The 20,592-nt window shown below is 27.0% G+C and overlaps 1 protein-coding gene across 1 annotated transcript; it reads left to right on the top strand.

The window, feature by feature from the left end:
• Positions 1-2,046: 2,046 nt before the first annotated feature.
• LOC129975211 (serine palmitoyltransferase 2-like) lies at positions 2,047-20,041 on the top strand. Its single transcript, XM_056088201.1, has 11 exons — positions 2,047-2,293; positions 4,380-4,559; positions 4,643-4,797; positions 6,690-6,838; positions 8,045-8,263; positions 10,392-10,497; positions 11,590-11,809; positions 12,825-12,951; positions 14,846-14,981; positions 16,119-16,248; positions 16,969-20,041. The coding sequence occupies exons 1-11, from the start codon at positions 2,222-2,224 to the stop codon at positions 17,053-17,055; spliced, it is 1,581 nt and encodes a 526-aa protein (XP_055944176.1). The 5' UTR covers positions 2,047-2,221; the 3' UTR covers positions 17,056-20,041.
• Positions 20,042-20,592: the final 551 nt, after the last annotated feature.

Genomic DNA, 20,592 nt, shown 5'->3' on the forward strand with positions numbered 1-20,592 from the left:
ATTATTGATGTAAGATGTGCTTTAATGCTTTTTTGAAGTTTCTCAGTGGCAGATTTCCTACCAAGCAAACTACGCAGCTGCCGAGGCCTACAAATAGGTCGGCTAAAAAACTTTATTTTCTTAGTTGTCAAATAAATAAATCTGTAAAAGATAAAAAGAAAATTCTATGAATGATTAAATATTAGGATATTATTCTTATTATCATTTTGTTAAATATATTTGGTCAGACTCCAATATTTCATTAGGTTCACTTAGTTATTAGAATATATATAAAGCATTTGCATCAGTAATATCGTGTACAAATGGGGATGCGGGTAGAATGGTGCTATAATAGATAAAATCAGAAATATATTCGTAAAACTAATTAAATAAGGAAATATTTTATGTCAACATATAAATTATGATCTGAAATGTGAAACTAATTGACCATCTTATTAAAGAATGGGCCTCATAAAGTGTACTACCTAAGGCCGCAAAATACCTAAATCTGCCTCTGAAATTCATCATTAGTTTGCAAATTTTATTATTTTTCTTTTAAGGAAAAAATTTGAAGCAAGAATGTTCTAAACATTCACTCTTCAAAGTCGCAATTTTGGTATGTTGATCAGCCAGTTCACTGCCTGGGTTTCCAGTATCCTCAGTTTCTTTCGAACTTGCCATCAGGTCATTGAAGAAGATCTTCTGCTGCGACAGGCTTGAGATCTTATCCTCTTTCACCGAGAATAAGAATCTAGTAATTTTCCATTTCTTTTTTGAAATGAAGAATTGGTCGGAAACTAACAAACCTTCCAGATTAATGAATAACCCCAAAGAAACGTTAAGGCCCATCTCTCATTACTGGGATTCCAAGAAGATCGGAAACTTGATCTAAAGATGAGAAAAATGCCTGTATTTTCGCGGCAATTATATCGAAAAACAATTATAATTATATATAAAGTATTTGTATGGCCATTTGTAAGTATTGTAAACTCTGAGTAACAAATTCGTTCTGTTCTCCACTATTGTCTTTTTTTTAATTGTCCATCGATGTTGAAAAAAAAAGGCACTAGTATAAACCTTGTAATCGAATATGATTCTTTAGAAATAAAAATGCATATTGTCATTTGTGTATATGAAATCAATTTCGATCTTAGCAACAAGCTCGCAGCAAAATCAACGCTTAAAGAATTCAGATATTATTTTAATCTTTCATTTGACTCTGATCTCAAAATTTAGTTTCCGGTTTTATTTATAATCAATATATCTTTATGAATCGCATCATTGGCTGGGAGAAAAGCAGAGGAATTCTATTTTTTTTTTTTTTTTTTTTTTTGCACGAACTAACTCTTTCTTTTTCTCACACACGCACACAAATATGAATTCTACAATAGAATGCTCCTTTAACATTAAACGTAAAACAGCTTCAAAATCCCAGTTTTAAAATTCTTAATATATTAATATCATCAATCCGAAATTTAATATTTTTTAAGTTTTATTGAAATACTTGTATAATTGATTTTAAGGCTTATTGGTGTTTTTGTATAATTGATTCATTAAAACAATACTGTAGTTGTGATCATTCCCAATGCAAACTCACTAGAATATTGAAACATTCTGATAGTTCTTAAATTGATTTTGTTTTGATAAAATTACTTGAACACTATCAGTAATCCTAAGACATGAATGAAAGCTGTTGCTTCAAACAAATAACTACTAATGTAGTATTTTATGGATTATTTTAATGGCTTTAAAATAATCTGAAAGTTTTCGAATCCATATCGCTGGTTTTATTACAAATAAATAAACTCACGAGAACGTAAAAGTCAAGTTTAAAACAGCAAAAAGATAAGCTCATGATACATATGAATCATTCTCCAAATAGTAATTCTAAACCATCAAAATATAATTCCTCTTTCACTCGCTTCAATCTAAAAATTTAATCCTTAATCATACAATGATTAATATTTTCTTTCTTCTTATTCTGTGTGAATTAATTATGACATCACGAAACACGTGATGAAAACATGATCGAAATCGCTGGCATTCGGAGCCGAAGAGAATTTCACTCAACCCAACTCTTTCTTTCCTTCCTAGCCGAGCAATGCCCACAGTCGAGGCATGGGCCGCCGGCCTTCTTTTTTTATCTGAAAACAAATTAACATTAATTAATTTAATTTCTTTCGCAAAATGCCAATAAATTCTAACGTTGTAAATCAATTAAAAGAATACAATTCCATTCATCATGACCAATCAAGTGAAACAAGAAGTAAACGGCTTGCATAGCAGCCTCAAGAACGGTATTAAGAACCATGAGGTATGGGTGTGTTCGTTTGTATGCAGATATGTCAAACTGAATTCATTAAATGACTTCGCTGGATTAACTTTTTATTCGATTAATATAATAAATTATGTGTTTATTGTCAATTGTGATTTATTTATATATTATTTAATTAATTTGATGGTATGAATTATTTACATACTAGGGTTTTATTTTTATCTCCATGAATTTTTTAAATTTTATCTTTTTAAATGAGTCGCTGAAAGTTGATGATTTGCTTACTATTACTGTTATTTATTATTTATTTAGTATAATATGCGGTAATTTAATATATTATTTATTAAATGCAGAAAGTAATTGTTTTAAGAACGAAATAATTTCGCATGAAATGTATAATAATATCCAATTTTTAACTATTTTGCTACTTCAGATTGATATTATGTTCAGGAAAGAACAAAAATTGGCAAACGGCCTTTTTATATAAGACAATTTTTACGATTATGTAATCGCTTTTCAAAGCTTCTCCTGACTTCCCGAACTAAACAATCCCGAGTATTAGTGATAAGAACATTTCAAAATTTCTTGCAGACTCGTAATTTACTGCTATATAAATTAATAAATTATTACTTTTTTGTCATTCATTTAAAAATAGATATTATTCATTTTTGGAAATCAAATGGGTTTTAGTGTTTACAATTGTATGCAATTCATTTTTAAATTTGGAATTAATCTCATAAATCAGTTGCAAAGTAACTTCAATTGTATAGTGGGGGATGATTATGGGTCTTTTTTATTAAAAAAAAAAAAACTTTTAATTTTGAAAAAGTATCAAAAGTTAAAATTTTATTCTTTTCCTTTAAATTTCTATTCTCAGTTTATTATGTTGAAAATCATTTAGCTTAACTGTCTACTGACATAAAGCAAATCCATTTTATTGAAATAATTTATTTTTAAAATAAATGCTTTAACAGAATTTTCTGAATCTTATGTTAAATTATTCTACAATTAATATTAATTCCGTAAAAATAATAAATCCTATGTTAAATTATTCTACAATTAATGTTAATCTCTCTAATTTCATAAAAATAATTATTTTTAAATTGAAAGATGATTTCTTGCATGAAATGTGTATATTATAATCTAATTTTTTTTTAACAATATTTGCTTATTGGGCATTATAAAAATACAATTTTTAAAGGTCATTTATTTTTATACATATGAATTTAAATGCAATATGCCTTTCACTAATAATTATTTTTAGAAGAATTATATCATTAATTAATAAGACCTGAGCTAAATATAAAAATTGTGATGTTCAAAGAATTTTTTTTCATTATCTGCTATTTGCTAATATATAAAAAAAGCAGAAAATCATACTAAAAAAATAAAGCAGATTAGAGCTACAAAGTTTTTATTTATGGTAAAATAACATTTTTTTTATATTATGTTATTTAATAAGTTTGGATTAAATGAGATCTTTTAACAATGCAAGCAAGGAAATTTTTATCATGGTGATTTTTTTTTTCTTTTTCCATTGCAGTTCTTAATGGGGAAAATCATTTTTATTATCTGCAAGATTAATATTGTTTTGCATTTATAAAAGTGTCGGTGTTAACAAGTAGAACTTGTGAAACTAAATCCAAATAGGTCAATATGGGGATTCTTAGATCATGTAAACATTGACAGCTTCTGAATCTATTATCTGTTGACATATAGATTGTGATCTTTGAGACATATGCTTGATATTCATTGGTTTTGGTTACAGGTTGTTCTATCAAATTTAATATAACAAAATGTTATTATTAATAATAATTATATTAAATTATTAATTAAAATTATAATTATATTAATTATTATTAAGTAAAAAAAGCATTCTAATTTCCCGCCTTCTTTTTAAAAACTTTATTTAAGATTAATTTTCTATATTAATGCTTTGTTGATCTGCCTTATTTATATAAGACAGAGAAAAAAAGTCCTTTTAGTTTAAAGTGTGTTTTAAGTAGATGCAATTTAAAAAGGTCTGATTATTGTGGAAATTTTTATCATGCTTTTTATAAATTTAACATCTGCTATTTATTTAAAGTCACTTTTAACAGTTTTTTCCCCCCTCTTTTCTTTCCAGGTTAAACAAGAGATAAGGCGAGCAAGAGAAATAAATGAAGAATTTGAAGAGACACCATTAATAATTGCTTTAACTGTTTATTTTTGCTATGTAGTACTCACAGTCTTCGGACACATTAGAGATTTTGTGAGGAAGTTGGGCTTCGGGAAAAGTAGCGAAGTCAAGGAACAAAATAGAGATGTATGTAGCTTAAAAATTATCTATTTGACTGATTAAATTTTAAAAATAGATTTTACTTATTTGAGGCATTGTTTTTATTTCAGGGCTATGCCAAGCTTTATGGAAGCTTTGAAAGCTTTTATACCAGGAATATATATAAGAGGATTGTACAGGGTTGGAATATGTTTGTGTGTGGTGTGCCTGCTGTTGTTTTTAAATTAAAAATAAAAATATCGCCCGAATTTCATCAAAATGCCAGGTAATTTATATTTGCAAAATAACCAATTCAGTATTTCATGGTTTTCTGTATGCTTGCTAAAACAGTTTTGAAAATTTTGAAAGATATCTCAATGTATGAAACTGCTAATTCTTTTAACTGCTGTTACTTGGAAAGTCTTAAAACTAATATAAAATTTCCTTATTTTTATTATTCTCTATGAAAATGAAATAATAATTGGATCAAATTTTACTTTATATGCTAGATTGAGGCACCTTAAATTCTTTTCTTATCTTGCATATTGATATTGAATGTCATCATACATAATTGAAGATCAATTTCTACATCGGGGCAACTTCTTTTAATGGTGTATTTGTTTTTCTTTCTATATCACATTGTTAAGATTTCATTTATCTTAATATTTTCTATTTCCATTTTCAAATAAATCTATCATTTTAAGCATTCAATAATGATTAGCGTCCAAATTCTGAAGTCATTTCTGAAAAGATGCTATCTTTAATCTGTTAATTTCTACTAAAAGAAATTTTTGTTCTTCTCATTGCAAAGTTATTCATTAAAATTCTGTATGTAAAGTATTTTAATTCAGTGTAAATATAAGTACTCATTTGCTAGATACTGAGTTTAATTATATGAAAAAAAATTTTGATTTGGAGATCTTTAATGTCAATTTCATCCTAATATTTTAAACTTTTTTATTTTTAGATTAAAATTATTTCCCAAGATTTTTTAATATATTTTATAAAAGCAATAAAGTTGTATAAAATTTAGAACTGCATTAGCATTTGCAAATATTTAGTGAGGATATAATCTGTTAATTACAACTTTTGATTTCATTCTTGGAATAACTATTTTTGACTAATTATAACAAATTTGTTAACTGTTTTGAAAAACAAACGTGTGGAATTTCTTCTTTATAAACTTTCATAATGTTTCTTTTCAGACTTTCCTGAAATGATTATTATATATTTCAGAATTTAAGTCAAGCACATTTTTTTTTCCCTTCAGATGTTTAACATAAATTCTAAGCTGTGTATAAGTAAAAATAAAATTTAAAAAAAAAAAAACACTTTTGACGTTTCAATGTTACCATGGAAATGTTGCCAATGTTATTGGAAAATATCTTCCAATATGGTGCTCTAAAGTAAAATTCCAATAACGATAGTTTAACTCTCTCTGAAACTAGCCCCCTTCTCCCATTCATTTGCTATATTATATATAATCTATTCTAGCCTAATTTTTCGTATCATTTTGTTTTGTTTTTTTTTTGTTTGAAAAATGGGAAGAGAGAATATTTTAATACAGTAAATTTCAAGTTGAAGGTGATCGAGTGCAAGAAAAATTGAAACAGTATAGATACTTTGCATTACTTTTTAACTCAATGCAACAAACCAGCAATGATAAAGTTTTTAAAAAAATAAAGCAACTAAATTTCACAAAAAAAAATAACTTCTTTTATAAAAATTGAATTTTGTCATACTCTTAAGAATTATAAATTGTAGAAATAAAAAGTACTATGTTTAACAATATTTACTTATCTATTTTTTTTTTTTTTTTGTGTCCAGCTATTTCTTATCTATATGTTGTGTACTATAATTTTAAACTAACCTCCCATTACTCAGTAGTTTTGTTTTTAAAAAAATTCCAAAACTTCTTGGCTTATATTCAAGAAATATGATAGATACATTACGTTTTGCATGTGAATGAAAGATTTCATTCACATTAGTGTTTTGAAAGCTGAAAATAGTTTAATTGATTTAATGCCTAAAATGTATCTAAAATTTTTTATTATATGGCTTCATCTTTATATATATATATATAATCATACAAGAATATGAAAATCATATATCAATTGGATTGTTGAGACAGTCTCAATGTACAAGTGTCCAGAATTGATGATATTTTCTTTCTTTTAGATTTGGTACTGAAAAAAATATAGAAGCTATCAATTTAGGATCATATAATTATTTGGGGTTTGCAGAAACCTCTGGACAATGTACTGATGAAGTAGAAGAAGTTATTTTGAAGTATGGAACTGGTATCTGCAGTACTCGACATGAATTAGGTAACTTTTAATATATTTTTTAATTTTATGTACTTTATAATTTTGAACTTCTAAATTCTTGTTTTTAATTTAATTTGATGAATTCACTGAAGCTGCATTATTAATACTCTTGTGAAGAGATAAAAAAATCTTTTGACTGAAAACTTTTTCTTCTTAACCTTGAAAGAAATTAATAAACTTTCTCACCATTTTTGTGGAAACTTTTGTTCAAAAATTCATTTAAGTTTTTTTAAAACTTGTTTAAATTAATATTTTTGTAAAATAATTCAGCATGTAATAGATTCCAAGTATTATTGGATATCTTTTCAAATATCACAGGACTTGTTTAAAACTTTGATTATATTTACTCAGTGTGTGTTTTAAAGTATTAAGAACTGTCATTGCTTTTTTTAAATATTTCATTTATTTTTATCTTTTTAAGTTTTTATAGATAAAGATTGTTTATATTTCTGAAGAAATGTAAAAAAAATTGTTCTTTCCGAGTAACTGCTTAATTTGATACAAGTAAAGTGCTGAATGTTTTTTAAGATTAGTAGTTGGGGGGGGAGGGATCTTTGATAACGTTTTTTTGGTTAAGTTCTTATATTTTATTAGATTTTTTTGACTATGTTAAAATGGATGAAAATGAATTTATAGAATTATTTTCTACTTCATTCTTATGGAAGAATGGAAAGGAAAAAAAAAAAAAGGAAAGAATTTGATTTTAAATTTATTTATACAGTTACATATTCATGTAACACAATCATTGAAGCTCAATCATCTCCTAGAATATGGGTATTCTACATATCAAATTGTCTTTGTTTAATGTAGGTTTGAATCTAGATATATAGAATTTCGGGTCCAATTTATTTAATGTAGTGAACTACTTTAGAAGGAAACTGATACTTTGAATTCCGTGAATGTACAGTATATTTTTTACAAGTTTAAAATTTTAGCCAAATTTTATTTGTCTAGTTAAAAAAAATGTTCTTCTGTTTGTTTAATACATTACATCCTAAGAGTATTGAAATCCTGTAAAAACTCAGTCCAAATCCATTATTCAACTATAGAGGAATAGCATAATGTCTGGAGATTATCTTTAATACTAAAACATTTATTTTATCTAGAGTATTGAAAATTAATTCATTTATACTGCAATTATGCTTTTATTTATTAATTTTATGATGACAAATATTTATTTTAAGGCTTTTTTCTTTATATGTGCAGGTAGCTTAGATATTCATCGGAAACTTGAAAAGATGGTAGCTGATTTTCTGGGTGTAGAAGATAGCATAATAGTAGGAATGGGATTCGCGACCAATTCAACCAACATTCCAACATTTATGGGAAAAGGATGCCTCATCATGAGTGATGAACTCAACCACGCTTCATTAGTTCTAGGGTGTCGACTTTCGGGAGCAAAAGTCAAAGTTTATAAGCATAATGGTAAGATATTTTCCTGTTTGTTTGACTACTTATTAAACTGTAAATTTCAATATTTTATTTTGAGTTTTTTTTTTTTTTTTTTTTTTTCCCTCCTTCTCTTTAGTCACAATTTTCTCATTCTTATAAATGATAATCTTTATTGCATGTTACAATTGTTTAGTTTTTAATGCTAGTATTAAATCTGTTCTTTTGTCAGCATTTTGTATAAAGACTGCCTCATTACTTTGATGTATATTAAATGTAAAAAAGTATTAAATATTCAAGTATGAAATTAAAGATCAAAATGAATGATTGAAGTTTATTCATGGATAATTCTTATAACTCAGCGATTATTATCTGTATATTTAAAATAATTGGCAAAACCAAAGGCAGCTGACAGGTTGTTACAGTAGTGTTCTGCATCTTGTCTGTGCAAGCCTAATTCTTAAATATATTATCAGTTATTGTGGGCACTCTACAAACATCTATTTTTCTAGCTGTTTGCCAAAGGGAGTTAATCATTATTTTTAATGTATGTAAGGCTATCTTGAGTTTTGAAGCTAAAAATATACTGATAGACAGTTGCTAAGGATGGATGACTAAAACAATGATAGCAACCACAATGTGGAAATTATTATAAGTGTGGGATTCAGTAAGATATGTTGTACATATTCAAATTCTGTATTACCAAACTTTTTCGTCTTGTGATAGTATTAACAAGAGATATAAAGTAATTGACACCAATCAACTTCAAATGTGAAATTTAACAGGAAAGAATCAATTGCCGACTTTTCAATTCAACCAACATTACTTGGATGATTTTACACATGGTCATATTATATGAAGATAGGCAAAAACTACCAGATGCTGCCCTTGAATCCTCGTCATTCACAATATTGTTTCAAGGCTCTGGAACAAATGAAATGCATAGCAAACATCATCATCAAGTTTGCAGTATGACGCCTGCAGAATATAGGTATATAGTACTATCAATAAAAATGAACATGCACAGCACAGCTAGTGAGGTAGCAAATCAATTTCTACTGGCAAGCAGGTCTCGCAAAAAGACTATCGCCAGGTGTTTGCAACAAGGAGAGCCATCTGCTCGGCATCCTGTTGTGTGTATCCCACTGTCCAGATATTACTGTACCATCTGTTTACAATGGTATCATCAACATTATAATGTATGGGAAGAATACTGGATTTGCATACTCTTCACTGATGAAGGTAGGTCCATACTGTTGCCAATGACAACATATCTGGCATGATAATGGTACTGCACATAATTTGACCGTTGTGTAGAAGAAAAAAAAATACAGTTTGACTGATATGCATCCCACAGGTAGTGTTATGGTATGGGTTAGTATCAAGCTCAGTGGTCCTCTATGCACTTCCAACTGGGACTATGAGTGGCGAACAATACTTAATAATGTTCTGCTGCCTCATATTTGCATGTTCTGTGGTCCGTCTTTAATAAATTGGTTTGCACGGATGGCAACACATTGAACTCACTGTCCAGGAGTGTTTAGAGAGCTAGGCTACACATTTTCCAATCTGAATCTCTTGGGAAAATGTTTGGGAGGCTTTGGGCAGGCCTACAGTGTGCATATATGCTTTCTTGACTGAAGACTTTGGGGAGGGGGCAAGGCATATGTCCCTGATAGGTGGTTAGTCTAACGCAGAACCTCCAGTGTTTAGTTCCCAAGCATGCTTGGTCCTCAGTTTATCGACCCACTGAAGTAGCTGATTAGTAGCAAATTTGAATTATTTCAAATAATCATTGAATTTTCATTGCAAGAGTGTTGTAAGTTTGACAACTTGTTATTGCATTTATGTAGAAATATTTGAAATTGCATTTAGCAGAAAGAAATTGTTATTTTTTTCATAAGTATATGTTTTATCCTCTATTAAAACTATTTCTTGTGATGTTAGCTTCATAGATTTCTATCTGTGAACTCAAACTATATTAAATACTGTCAACTAATTGGATTAAAATAGAAATATTTTCAATTTGTTAATAAGAAAGGTTGCATTTAGCGCAGTAGATATTAATTTCTTCATGATCATTTTAGTTATTGTCAAGGGCTATAGTATGAACAGTAAATTTATGCTTTGTTATAAAATATTATATGATATGCATCCATTTTAGATGTGAAAGATTTAGAAGAGAAAGTGAGAGCAGCAATTATTGAAGGACAGCCAATCTCTCACAAGCCTTGGAGAAAAATTTTAATCATTGCTGAAGGAGTATATAGGTAAACTTGTCCTTAATTTTGTAAAAATGTTTTTGGATCTTTTACCGTAAGGGGACATTGGACTTTGTTTTTATCCATTTTTGCTTATTTCGTACGATTTTATTATCATTTCATTACCAAAATATGTTTATATTTAACTAAAATAACACTACTGTGTTATAAAATAATAATTGCTCAATAATTGTTGTTCAATAAAATAATATTTGAAGTATTAAAAGGAAAAAAAATGTGCATCTTAATGACATTTCCCAAAATGATATTGTAATTAGATTTAAATATCTTTGACTTCCTGGTTTCTTAATTTTTGAAGAAATTAAATGAAATTGATAATAAATATTTTGGTCAAACATTAAAAGAAAATGAGTTATACATATTATGTTTTGAGTTTTTTTAGCTCATTAAAAGTCAATTTTAGTTCAGAAATGCATAAAATCCCTATGAAAATTCAGTAAGTGTGCATAAAAATATTTCTAAAAAATTAGCATTTAATTGGAAATACAAAATTGTATGTTTTGTACCAAATAAATTTACATTGGGTAGTAAGAAAAAAAAATAATTTTTTAAAAATTAAATTGCATGGAATATTTTGGAATTTTTAAAAATTAAATTGCATGGAATATTTTGGAATTTTTAAAAATTATAACTTTTAAATTTTTTTTAAAGATTATATTTTATTAAAAAATTTTTTAAAGAAATTTGACATATTCATATTTACTAAATATGCATAAAAAATTTTATAATCCTGACTTAAAATTTCCCAAAAATATCTAATACAGTCCACTGTCCTTTTAAAATTGATTTGTAGTTTAAACTGTATCTGTCTTAAATCAAAGTGAAGTATTTGATTTCAGAAAACTGAACAACAGACATTTCTTAAGAAATAAATAGGTTCAATTTGATCCTTCAAACTGTCTTTTTATGATTTATTTTGTAAAATTGTTTTCATATCGCTTTTACCAAAAAGTTACTTTGGAACTTTTATCTATCAAAATTATAGTAATAAAAATCTGTTTTTTTTTAATTATTATTTATAACGTTTTTTTAAGTTTCTCCCTTTGTTTCTTTGACTCATTCATGAATTTTTACCTATAGTATGGAGGGCACGGTTGTTAATCTTCCTGGAATCATTGCCATTAAAAAGAAATACAAGTGCTACTTGTATATTGATGAAGCTCATAGTATTGGTGCCCTGGGATCTAGAGGAAAAGGTGTGACAGACTATTTTGGATGTAATCCTCGTGATGTTGATCTGCTTATGGGAACATTTACTAAAAGCTTTGGTGCATCAGGAGGTTACATTGCTGGGTCTAAGGTATGAATAGTTTTTCTATTTTGATTTATTATTTGTTTTATTTATAATAATTTACCATAATTAATGTATTCAAAGAAATTTTCTATCTAGAATGTATGTATGTATGTAAATAAAATTTTTGAGCAAATAACTAAAAAATAGTTGCACTAGTTTTTTAAATTTTATTCTTATGCTATTTTTATCTTTAAAAAGTTGAGATTAAAAACTGGTATTGGAAGCTTTTTTATATCAAAACCATTTGTTTGATATAAATTTGATAATTCAATTTGATAAAATACTCCAATTTTTTTTTATCAAAGACGTGTTCTAATGACTATCTTTTCTATTCTCTAAGTATTAAATTCCAGAATTACGAATTTTAATGAATATTGAATATATTTAAATTTCAAAACTTAGAGCAATTGTAAAAAAAATATTAAAAGTGGAGAGAAGCAGATAAAGATAAACATTTTGCTTTATAACTTGCAGTATACTCTTAATTGATATTTAATTAAAGATTAACCCTCTAGCTGCGTATACCACGATTTCCACTGGTTGGCAGTCAGTCCATTTTCTGTTGCATTCCACATATTTCTTAGTTTAGAGCATTTATTTTTATCATTACAGATTTTTATTGTATTTTATTATTATAGTGTAACATATATTATCAGTTCATTTTTCTTGAAAAATGTTTGAGCTTATTTGCAAACATTGCATCTAAACAGTGATTTTAAAGAATTATGCAGCCGGAGAGTTAAAAATAGCTTTGCTTGCATAGGACAGTTTTGTTAAAGATTTACCCTGTGACTAATAAGAGAATATTTTTTTCTTTTCTAGACAGAAAGTTAATTGCTTTGTTAACATTCATACATTTAAATGTGAGAACCTGTTAAACAATAATATTAAGTTACTTTTAATGATATAAAATACCATTTCACCATATCTTTGTGAAAAATCATCTTTTTTGTGAAGGAATTTTTTGGTAGTATATATTGTCTTCATTACTAAAAAAATCTTGAAATATCTTTCTTTTCAGAGCTTGATCAATCATCTTCGAACTCACTCATACAGCTTCAGCTATGCCACTAGTATGTCTGCACCTGTTGCACAACAAATAATTACGACCTTAAAAATTCTCATGGGAAAAGATGGCTCCACAGAAGGTGATTTATAGCCCTTTGTCTATTGTTCTTTTCTTAAATATCTCTCATTTATACAATTTCTATTTGTTCAACTTATTTGGGATTTGTTAATAAATGTCGCCATTTTGATAATATTATTCAATTACAATCGAATGTGTACTCGTTCATTCTTTACAGACTTTTTCAAAAAATTTATATTAATCTTTTAATTATTATTTATTAATTATTAATTTATTATTTAATTATTTTAATTATTATTAATCTTTTATATTATTTAAATTATTAATCTTTTATAATATAAAGATTCATGAGGTTATTTCATAATATTTCAATAAGATTTTATTTATTAAATTTACCTAATTGTTTACCTATTGAAGCAGTAAACAAAAGATTGATTGTTCCTTAAATTATTTAACCATTTGTTTTGAAAATAAGCATTGCAAATATCTTTAAGTTATTATTTACCATTAAATATTACCAGTCATTTGATTTTGTGAGCCTTATGAAACTAGCTTATTAGGTTTTTAGAGTATTTGACCTTTAATATAGAATACATTTCAAAAATTTCAGCTTATTTGATAACCCCCCCCCCCCCAAAAAAAAATGAATGTAATTGAATTAGTCTGTTTCGAATTGCTGTTCGCTCAGATTTAAAAGTGGAATATGAATTAATACTGCAAAATAAAAGCTTAAGTAAAATCCTACGTTGGAGTTAATGTCCAGAGAACATAATCTTTTATCTCAATATTGGTAAAAGCATGGAATTAAATATTTTGATGGGAAAATTATTAAAAATGCCAGGTGTATATTATTTTCCTCTTTTAAAGTATTACAAATAATAATAGATGACATTATGAAAAAAAATGGGGAAATAATTATTTTACCATCTATGTAATATATTGTTATACTGCTAAATATATCCAAGCCAGATGTAAAACGGATAAAGAGTTATTGTTTTCTTGAATTTAGAATGTCATCAGCATTATGTTACATATATTGATTTTTGTTTTTAATTCATATTTATGAATGCCAAATGCAGAATACAAAAAGTGCTCAATATATATTATATAAAGATTTTTTTTTTTTTTTTTTTTTTTTTTTTTTTTTTGAGATTTGGAGCAAAAAGGCTCTTTTGATTTCATCTCTTTTGGCAATATACTGATAATGCATAAATTCTGCTAAAAAATATCAATTGTATTTAAATACATAAACATAATAAGATTTAAAATGAATATAAAGGATATTCCATATAACTTTCCTGTGCTATTGGTTTAAATTGTTATTTATTAAAGAATGAAATCTTACTTTTGATTTTTCTATTGTCACATAATGTATATATTGCCATTTTATTCTCGTAGGTGTCTATGTGATATCATTGTCATTTAATAGATATCTTATGAATATCACACATGCTGTTTTTATTTCACCCAGATAAGAGATAAGACTTTCAAATTTGGTAGTATTTTTTAAGAGTGTATGCAACAGGTATGATTTTCAGGATTATGTGAATAATATTACAACTCTTAATTCTTAGGACCAAATAAATTTTTAATGCCAGGAATTTAAAAATATATAAATTGTAACTTATTCCAAGCCAGTTCATGGAATACAATACTATTGATAATATATCATTTGTATTTCTGATGAGGAAAACCATATAAATTGTGTTGATTTAAAGAACTGTTAAACAACAATTTGTAATGGTATTATGAATATAAATTGCTACTACATTAGATAAAATTATATCTTATACATAAATTTGCTAATTTATATAAAGAAGAAAACTTATTAAAACCCAGATTCAAAATGATTTTTTACATTCACAAGACAATAGCTATACTTGATATTTGCATTTTGTTTATTTTAAAAGTTTATTTTTTATTTTGGGATTTATTGTCTCATTCTATATTGGCAGGTATTCGCAGAGTAAGGCAGCTTGAAAGGAATACTCGTTACTTCCGTAGGAAATTGAAGCAAAAAGGTTTTATTATTTATGGTAATGAAGATTCTCCAGTAGTGCCTCTAATGCTCTACTTTCCATCTAAAGTAACGTAAGTATTTACAGAGTTATTCATTTTTGATTTATTCAGGTTTGTTTTCGGTTGTTAAGCATGTTTGAATGCTAAAATAATCATATTAATGGGTTATTGATGTTTTTTTAATTCTATTGAAAATTTACATATTAAGTTTTGAGAAGAAATGGCAAATCTATCATCTAATCTACTGAACGTGTTTAGAGATCAAACTAGTAAACCATATAGAAATAATATTTATTCTTTATTCTGTAATTTTATTCATTTCATAATATTTTTTAAGTTTAGAATAGTGCTTCATTAGCATTTTTCGTTTGTATATTGAGGCGCTCATTTATGATTGGCCTTCAACTTTGAGCAAAGTCATTTCCTGAGGGAAGTCGGTTTATGAAAAGAATAGTCATAAGGGAGAGATAAGGTTGTAATACATATTAATTTTACTGAACTTGATGCATTGTTTTACTACCTACTTCTGTGTTAAGCATTATTGGCAAATTCAATATTGTAAAAGTGAAGCATTCAGTGAGTAAAGAGTGAAAAACTGTAAAATTTGATTCAAGTTTGTCCCCTAAATGATCAAAATATATCAACTGATATTGTGCAATTCTTATGTAACACCTGCCAACTCAGAAATGGAATATTAATAAGATAAAAAAATAATTGAGAAAAATGGAATTAAGTGAAAAATATTTGACAAATTTTGATGTCTTTTTAAGGAAGATCATTTCTTTAACTGCTTGTTTTATAAAAGTTCTAGAATTTAGAAGAAATTTGAGTTTTTCTGTGCAGTCCATTGTTTAAGAAATCCTGTATTATTATATTACTGAGTTTTCAACTTTTTTTTCTACCAGCCAGTTTTCATGCTTACTTTTTGAATTTTCCCCTTTTAAATAACTAAATATAGTGATTTAGAACATAAGTAAAATGTTCCAATTTAAATTTAAATTTTATTCTTTGCTTAAGAAATCTTTTTTATTTGGAATAAATAATATTGTAAAGAAGGCAAAGGTCTAGTTCCAAGAATACTGATATTTCAAATTAGATTATTTTATTAAACAAAATGAATTTGATAATGGCTAACTAATGTATTTTCTTCTGCGCCTTGAGATATTGATACATTTTATTGTATTAAATCATAATGTATCTTTTTTTTAGTGAATTTATACAAGGTCTACTGATGCAAGGTATAGCTACAGTGGGTGTTTGTTATCCGGCCACCACAGTAGTGACTTCTCGGGCTCGTTTCTGTATTTCTGCTTCACACACTAAGGAAATGTTAGACAAAGTAAGTAATTGACAGAATTTTAATCTGGTCACTTTGAAATTTCCAAACACAGTCATATGGTTAAATAGATTGAAATCTTGTCATATATTTGTATTCACTGTTTAAATGCAACTAAAGCCCAATTTTATTCTTTGTACTCATTTATTCATTTGTGTCAATTGGCTTATCTTTATATATCTTCCCTTGCTTTATATGTCTTCCCTTGCTTTTAAAATGTGAAGCTTCAAGTTTTATTTTCTTTGTTGATAGTTTTAATTTACGTCCCATATAAACTTGTGCTATTGTTACAAATTGACAATACTTCATTCACTCTTTATATTATTAAAAATCTTAATAAAATGCTTCTTTTATATAGTATTTTTTATAATAAATTTAAGTTAAACGAAGTACTTATTCTATTTTATTTTATCTGAAGCTTTGAAATCTAGCTGAATTCTACATGTGATGCTAAAAATATATACAAGCTTGTGTTTTTAAACTATGCGCAGGGAATAATTCTAAAAAGAAATTGTAGGAAATACGTAATTTTTCAGCTATTTTTAAAGGACTTGCATGGATTTTAAAAAGTGAAGAAGCATGATTTAAAACAAAAATAGAGAAATTAACATAATCTGTTTTTAACTGCTTTTTATGAATTTATTTAAACACCTTTGAAGAGTTTACAAAAGTTTCTTAAATGTATTTTATTGTTTAATAACATGAATATTTTCCTTTATTTAGGCAATTTCAGTGATTGACTCTGTTGGGAAACGGATCATGGCAAATTATTCTAAAATTGAGCGATCTCAAACAGAAATAATTTACTAGTCATCTTGCAAATTTCTTTTCGACGAAGTGCCTTAGAGTTGTGAAATCCCATCCAGATTATGGATTTGCGATTCCCCTTTGAACACGAGCAGAACTTTTGCCAGTGGTTATGAACTGTGGGGTGGTGTCGGTGAAAGGCACTTTGAGCTATTTTGAAGAACAGTGATCAAATTAGTTTTTGCATTTTATACTATTTCTTACCGTGCAAACTATGCTCTAGAAAGAAGAAAAGAAATCCCTGGACTCCTAAAACCAGATTATCCAATGAAGTATGCCGAGGCTGCTAGAAAAGTTGTTTTATAATGGACTTCTCACTCTGAAGATCACTTTCTCATTTATTTATTGCTGCTGTGTACATGCATTTAGTAAATGGCTAGTCATTGTAAAGCCTGCTTCTAAACTTGAAGCATTCCGCCAAGCGATAACCTTGGCTTGAGAATCCAAGGCTGATTAGTATTTACATAGCTTTATGTCAGGCCTGCAGTTAAGCTGTTAAATTTAATTGTACACATCTCTCTCAACTTGCATTGAAATAAAGAATTTTACATCATTATATACATACAGTCAAATATGTCTATATATCGAACTTGAGATTTATTGAAATATAAATACATATTATATAGAAATTTTGATACTTAAAAATTTAAATATACAGAAATGCATATTGTAAATTTTTTCATTTTCTTATTAAAAATAATTATATGTACTTAATTTTTAGACTTAGAAAAGATTTTAAAGAATTAAATTATCGACTAAATTATGAATGTAAAATGTACAAATTTTTCAATGTTTCATATCATAATTATCAAAATTTTGTATTTTCCTGTTGCACCTTTGTTTACATCTCACTTTTTTGTGTCTTCTATTAGGCTGGCCTTTTTTTCACATTTAAATTCCTGCTTGGGAGCCATATTCATTACAGCAAATGTAAAGTTTAATTGAATAGGAGCTAAAAAATTTGGAACTCTTCAGCAAATGTTTGCTTTTTCATAAACTTGTTTCAAAAATTTCTATTTCAATAAGAATTATGAAACAATTTTTTTTATTATTTCTTTTAAAATAAATGGATGCTTTTTTTACTGCTATAACCATAGCCTTTTATGCATTTTTTTTTTTTTTTCAATATGCAGAAACAATAATTGTTTTTCATTTGTAAATCCAAGGCTTTTGTTATGAGTTCGATATATAGATATTTTTGATATATAGGGATTACGCTGTGTTTTTCAAGAATTGGCTTAATGATTTCCATTGCCTCGCTTGGAATTAGAATTTTACAGCAACGAGATTGTTCCGCAAAATGAAATTTTGTTTCTCGATGCAGCTGTATGGATCACAGAATTTCACTTGTTTAAATTTGACACTGTATGTTGAGATGTTAGGCTTCCATATTTTGTCTAGAATTTTTAAAAAGATTTTTATGTTTTTGTATTAAAATTAGTAAATGGTATTTTTGTCTACCTTTTAAAATGTGCATATTGAAAATATTTTTGAAATCTTAAAGCAGCTTATTTATATTTCTCAATCTTTAAAATTTTAATTGATATTGCAAATTATTATCAGAAAATCGAAAGAATATTGTGCCATTTTTTTGTTTTATTTATTGTTATTTGTTGATTTAAAAGTGACATTTCTAATTATTGTTATTGGGGTTTATTTAATTTAATAAAATACTGTTTAGGTTTTGTATATAAGTCAACATTGAATTCCTTTTATAATTTGCCAGTTGGCAAAGAATGTGTTTTTCTTTTTGTGTGAATGTTTTCATAATCAATGGATTTTTAATTTAAATACTTCCTAAGGCAACTAATCATGCTTATAATTTTCAGTTTATTTAATTTTAATAAAAATACTCGGCCCTTTTTTCATGATATGAATTAAATTTATTTGCTGTTTTTTATAATATATATTGCTGGTCTTCCTTTTTAATTAAAATTTTTTTCTAATTATCCTTGTTGTATTCTATTTGTAATGTGTGCTTCCAAAATTCAACATTTATATTCTGATTTGTTTGTACTATTTGTTGAAATTTAATGTTCTTTTCATCATTGAAAAATGAACTGTGTACTTTAGAATAATTTATTAACCAGGCTTCCATTTTTCTTGTAATTTTTTTTCCCCAGAAAGTTGTAAACTAACAATTATTACATCATATTTATAATTGTCACTTCTAAAACCATTTTCATTCTGGGTATTTGAGATGTTGCTGTAATGGCTTTTATGGTTTTTATTAGGAATGTAAATAATGATGTTTGTATGTATATTTCCTTGTTTCTTTTTAATCTTTTGCTACTATTAGCATCTTTAATCTTTATCATTCTAAAGTTTTAAGTTTTTTCAGACTAATCTATTAATGTTTCATTCTCTGTCAGATTTTTAAAAAGGTTGAAGACTTGCTTGTTGAATTTGCTGCTAATGAAATTCGCATTCAACTTTTACTGTATAATTATTCTTGGTTAATGCTATGCAAGTTGAATATCTATAAAATCTTGATATTTAGGCTCATTATTTTCAATATTCTCATTAATGTAATGATATAGCATAAATTTTAAGCCCAATTAGATATAGATGATTGTATGTACATAAAATAAAGCAGCATCTTTCAATCATCGTTTGAGTTTTACCATCTGTTATTTGCTTTTTGCTAATGAATTTAAATTTAATTTACCTATTGTAGGTCACATTTATTGTGATTCTACTTATTTTCTATGCTTTATTTTGCTTAATATTTCTCCCCCTGAACCTCCTCAGGATGACCTTTCATCAAATACTTGGCTTAAAATCTTCCCCTTAAATATGCAGCTTTTGCCATGGTCTTTTACCTGTATTTAAAAGCATGTACATAGTCATTTACCTGTAACAAGTGATGCTAACTTTTATAAAAAAAAAAATGCTGTACCAGTCCTTCAACGTCTGTATGCAATGTTGTACTGTTTTATCTTCAAAATAATGGTCAGTAATCAATGAATAAATTTTTTTACTCTCTCAAGTCGTAGCTTTCCTTTTTTTTTTTTTTTCCCCTGTTAAGCTAGGCATTCACGATCACTCCACACCAGCTTTTTTTCATCCCTTTAGTGATTGTGTTTCTATAATAGTACAACCCAAAACTGTCCCTACAATTCCCTTTATTGGAGTGCCCATTCCTGAAGCCGCGAGGAAAGTTCGTACAAAGTGTGTATCCAACTTTTATATCCACACCATACCACTTCTGGTCGGTTTTTCACTTTGACAGTTGGGCAATGCAAAAAAAAAACTTGCATTCACTTCATTACTGTAGTATAATTCGATCTTGAATATCTGACTTTGAAGTTTTGTTATTATTAATCGAATTTTAGCTACATTAGAGTGGTGAAAATATAGCACCCACAAATGTTCATTTGTTTGGTTGTAATAATAATAAATACAATCTGAGAATATTGAATTTTTTTAATCTCTTGAATTTCATTTTTGAAGGTATTTTTAATATTGGTGTAAAATTATTGCTGTTCTTGATTACACAATAATTTATTTGATAGTGAAGATTGTTGAATGGGTGAAATG

The sequence above is a fragment of the Argiope bruennichi genome, chromosome 7 (genome assembly GCF_947563725.1).
Source record: "Argiope bruennichi chromosome 7, qqArgBrue1.1, whole genome shotgun sequence".
Lineage (NCBI taxonomy): Eukaryota > Metazoa > Arthropoda > Arachnida > Araneae > Araneidae > Argiope > Argiope bruennichi.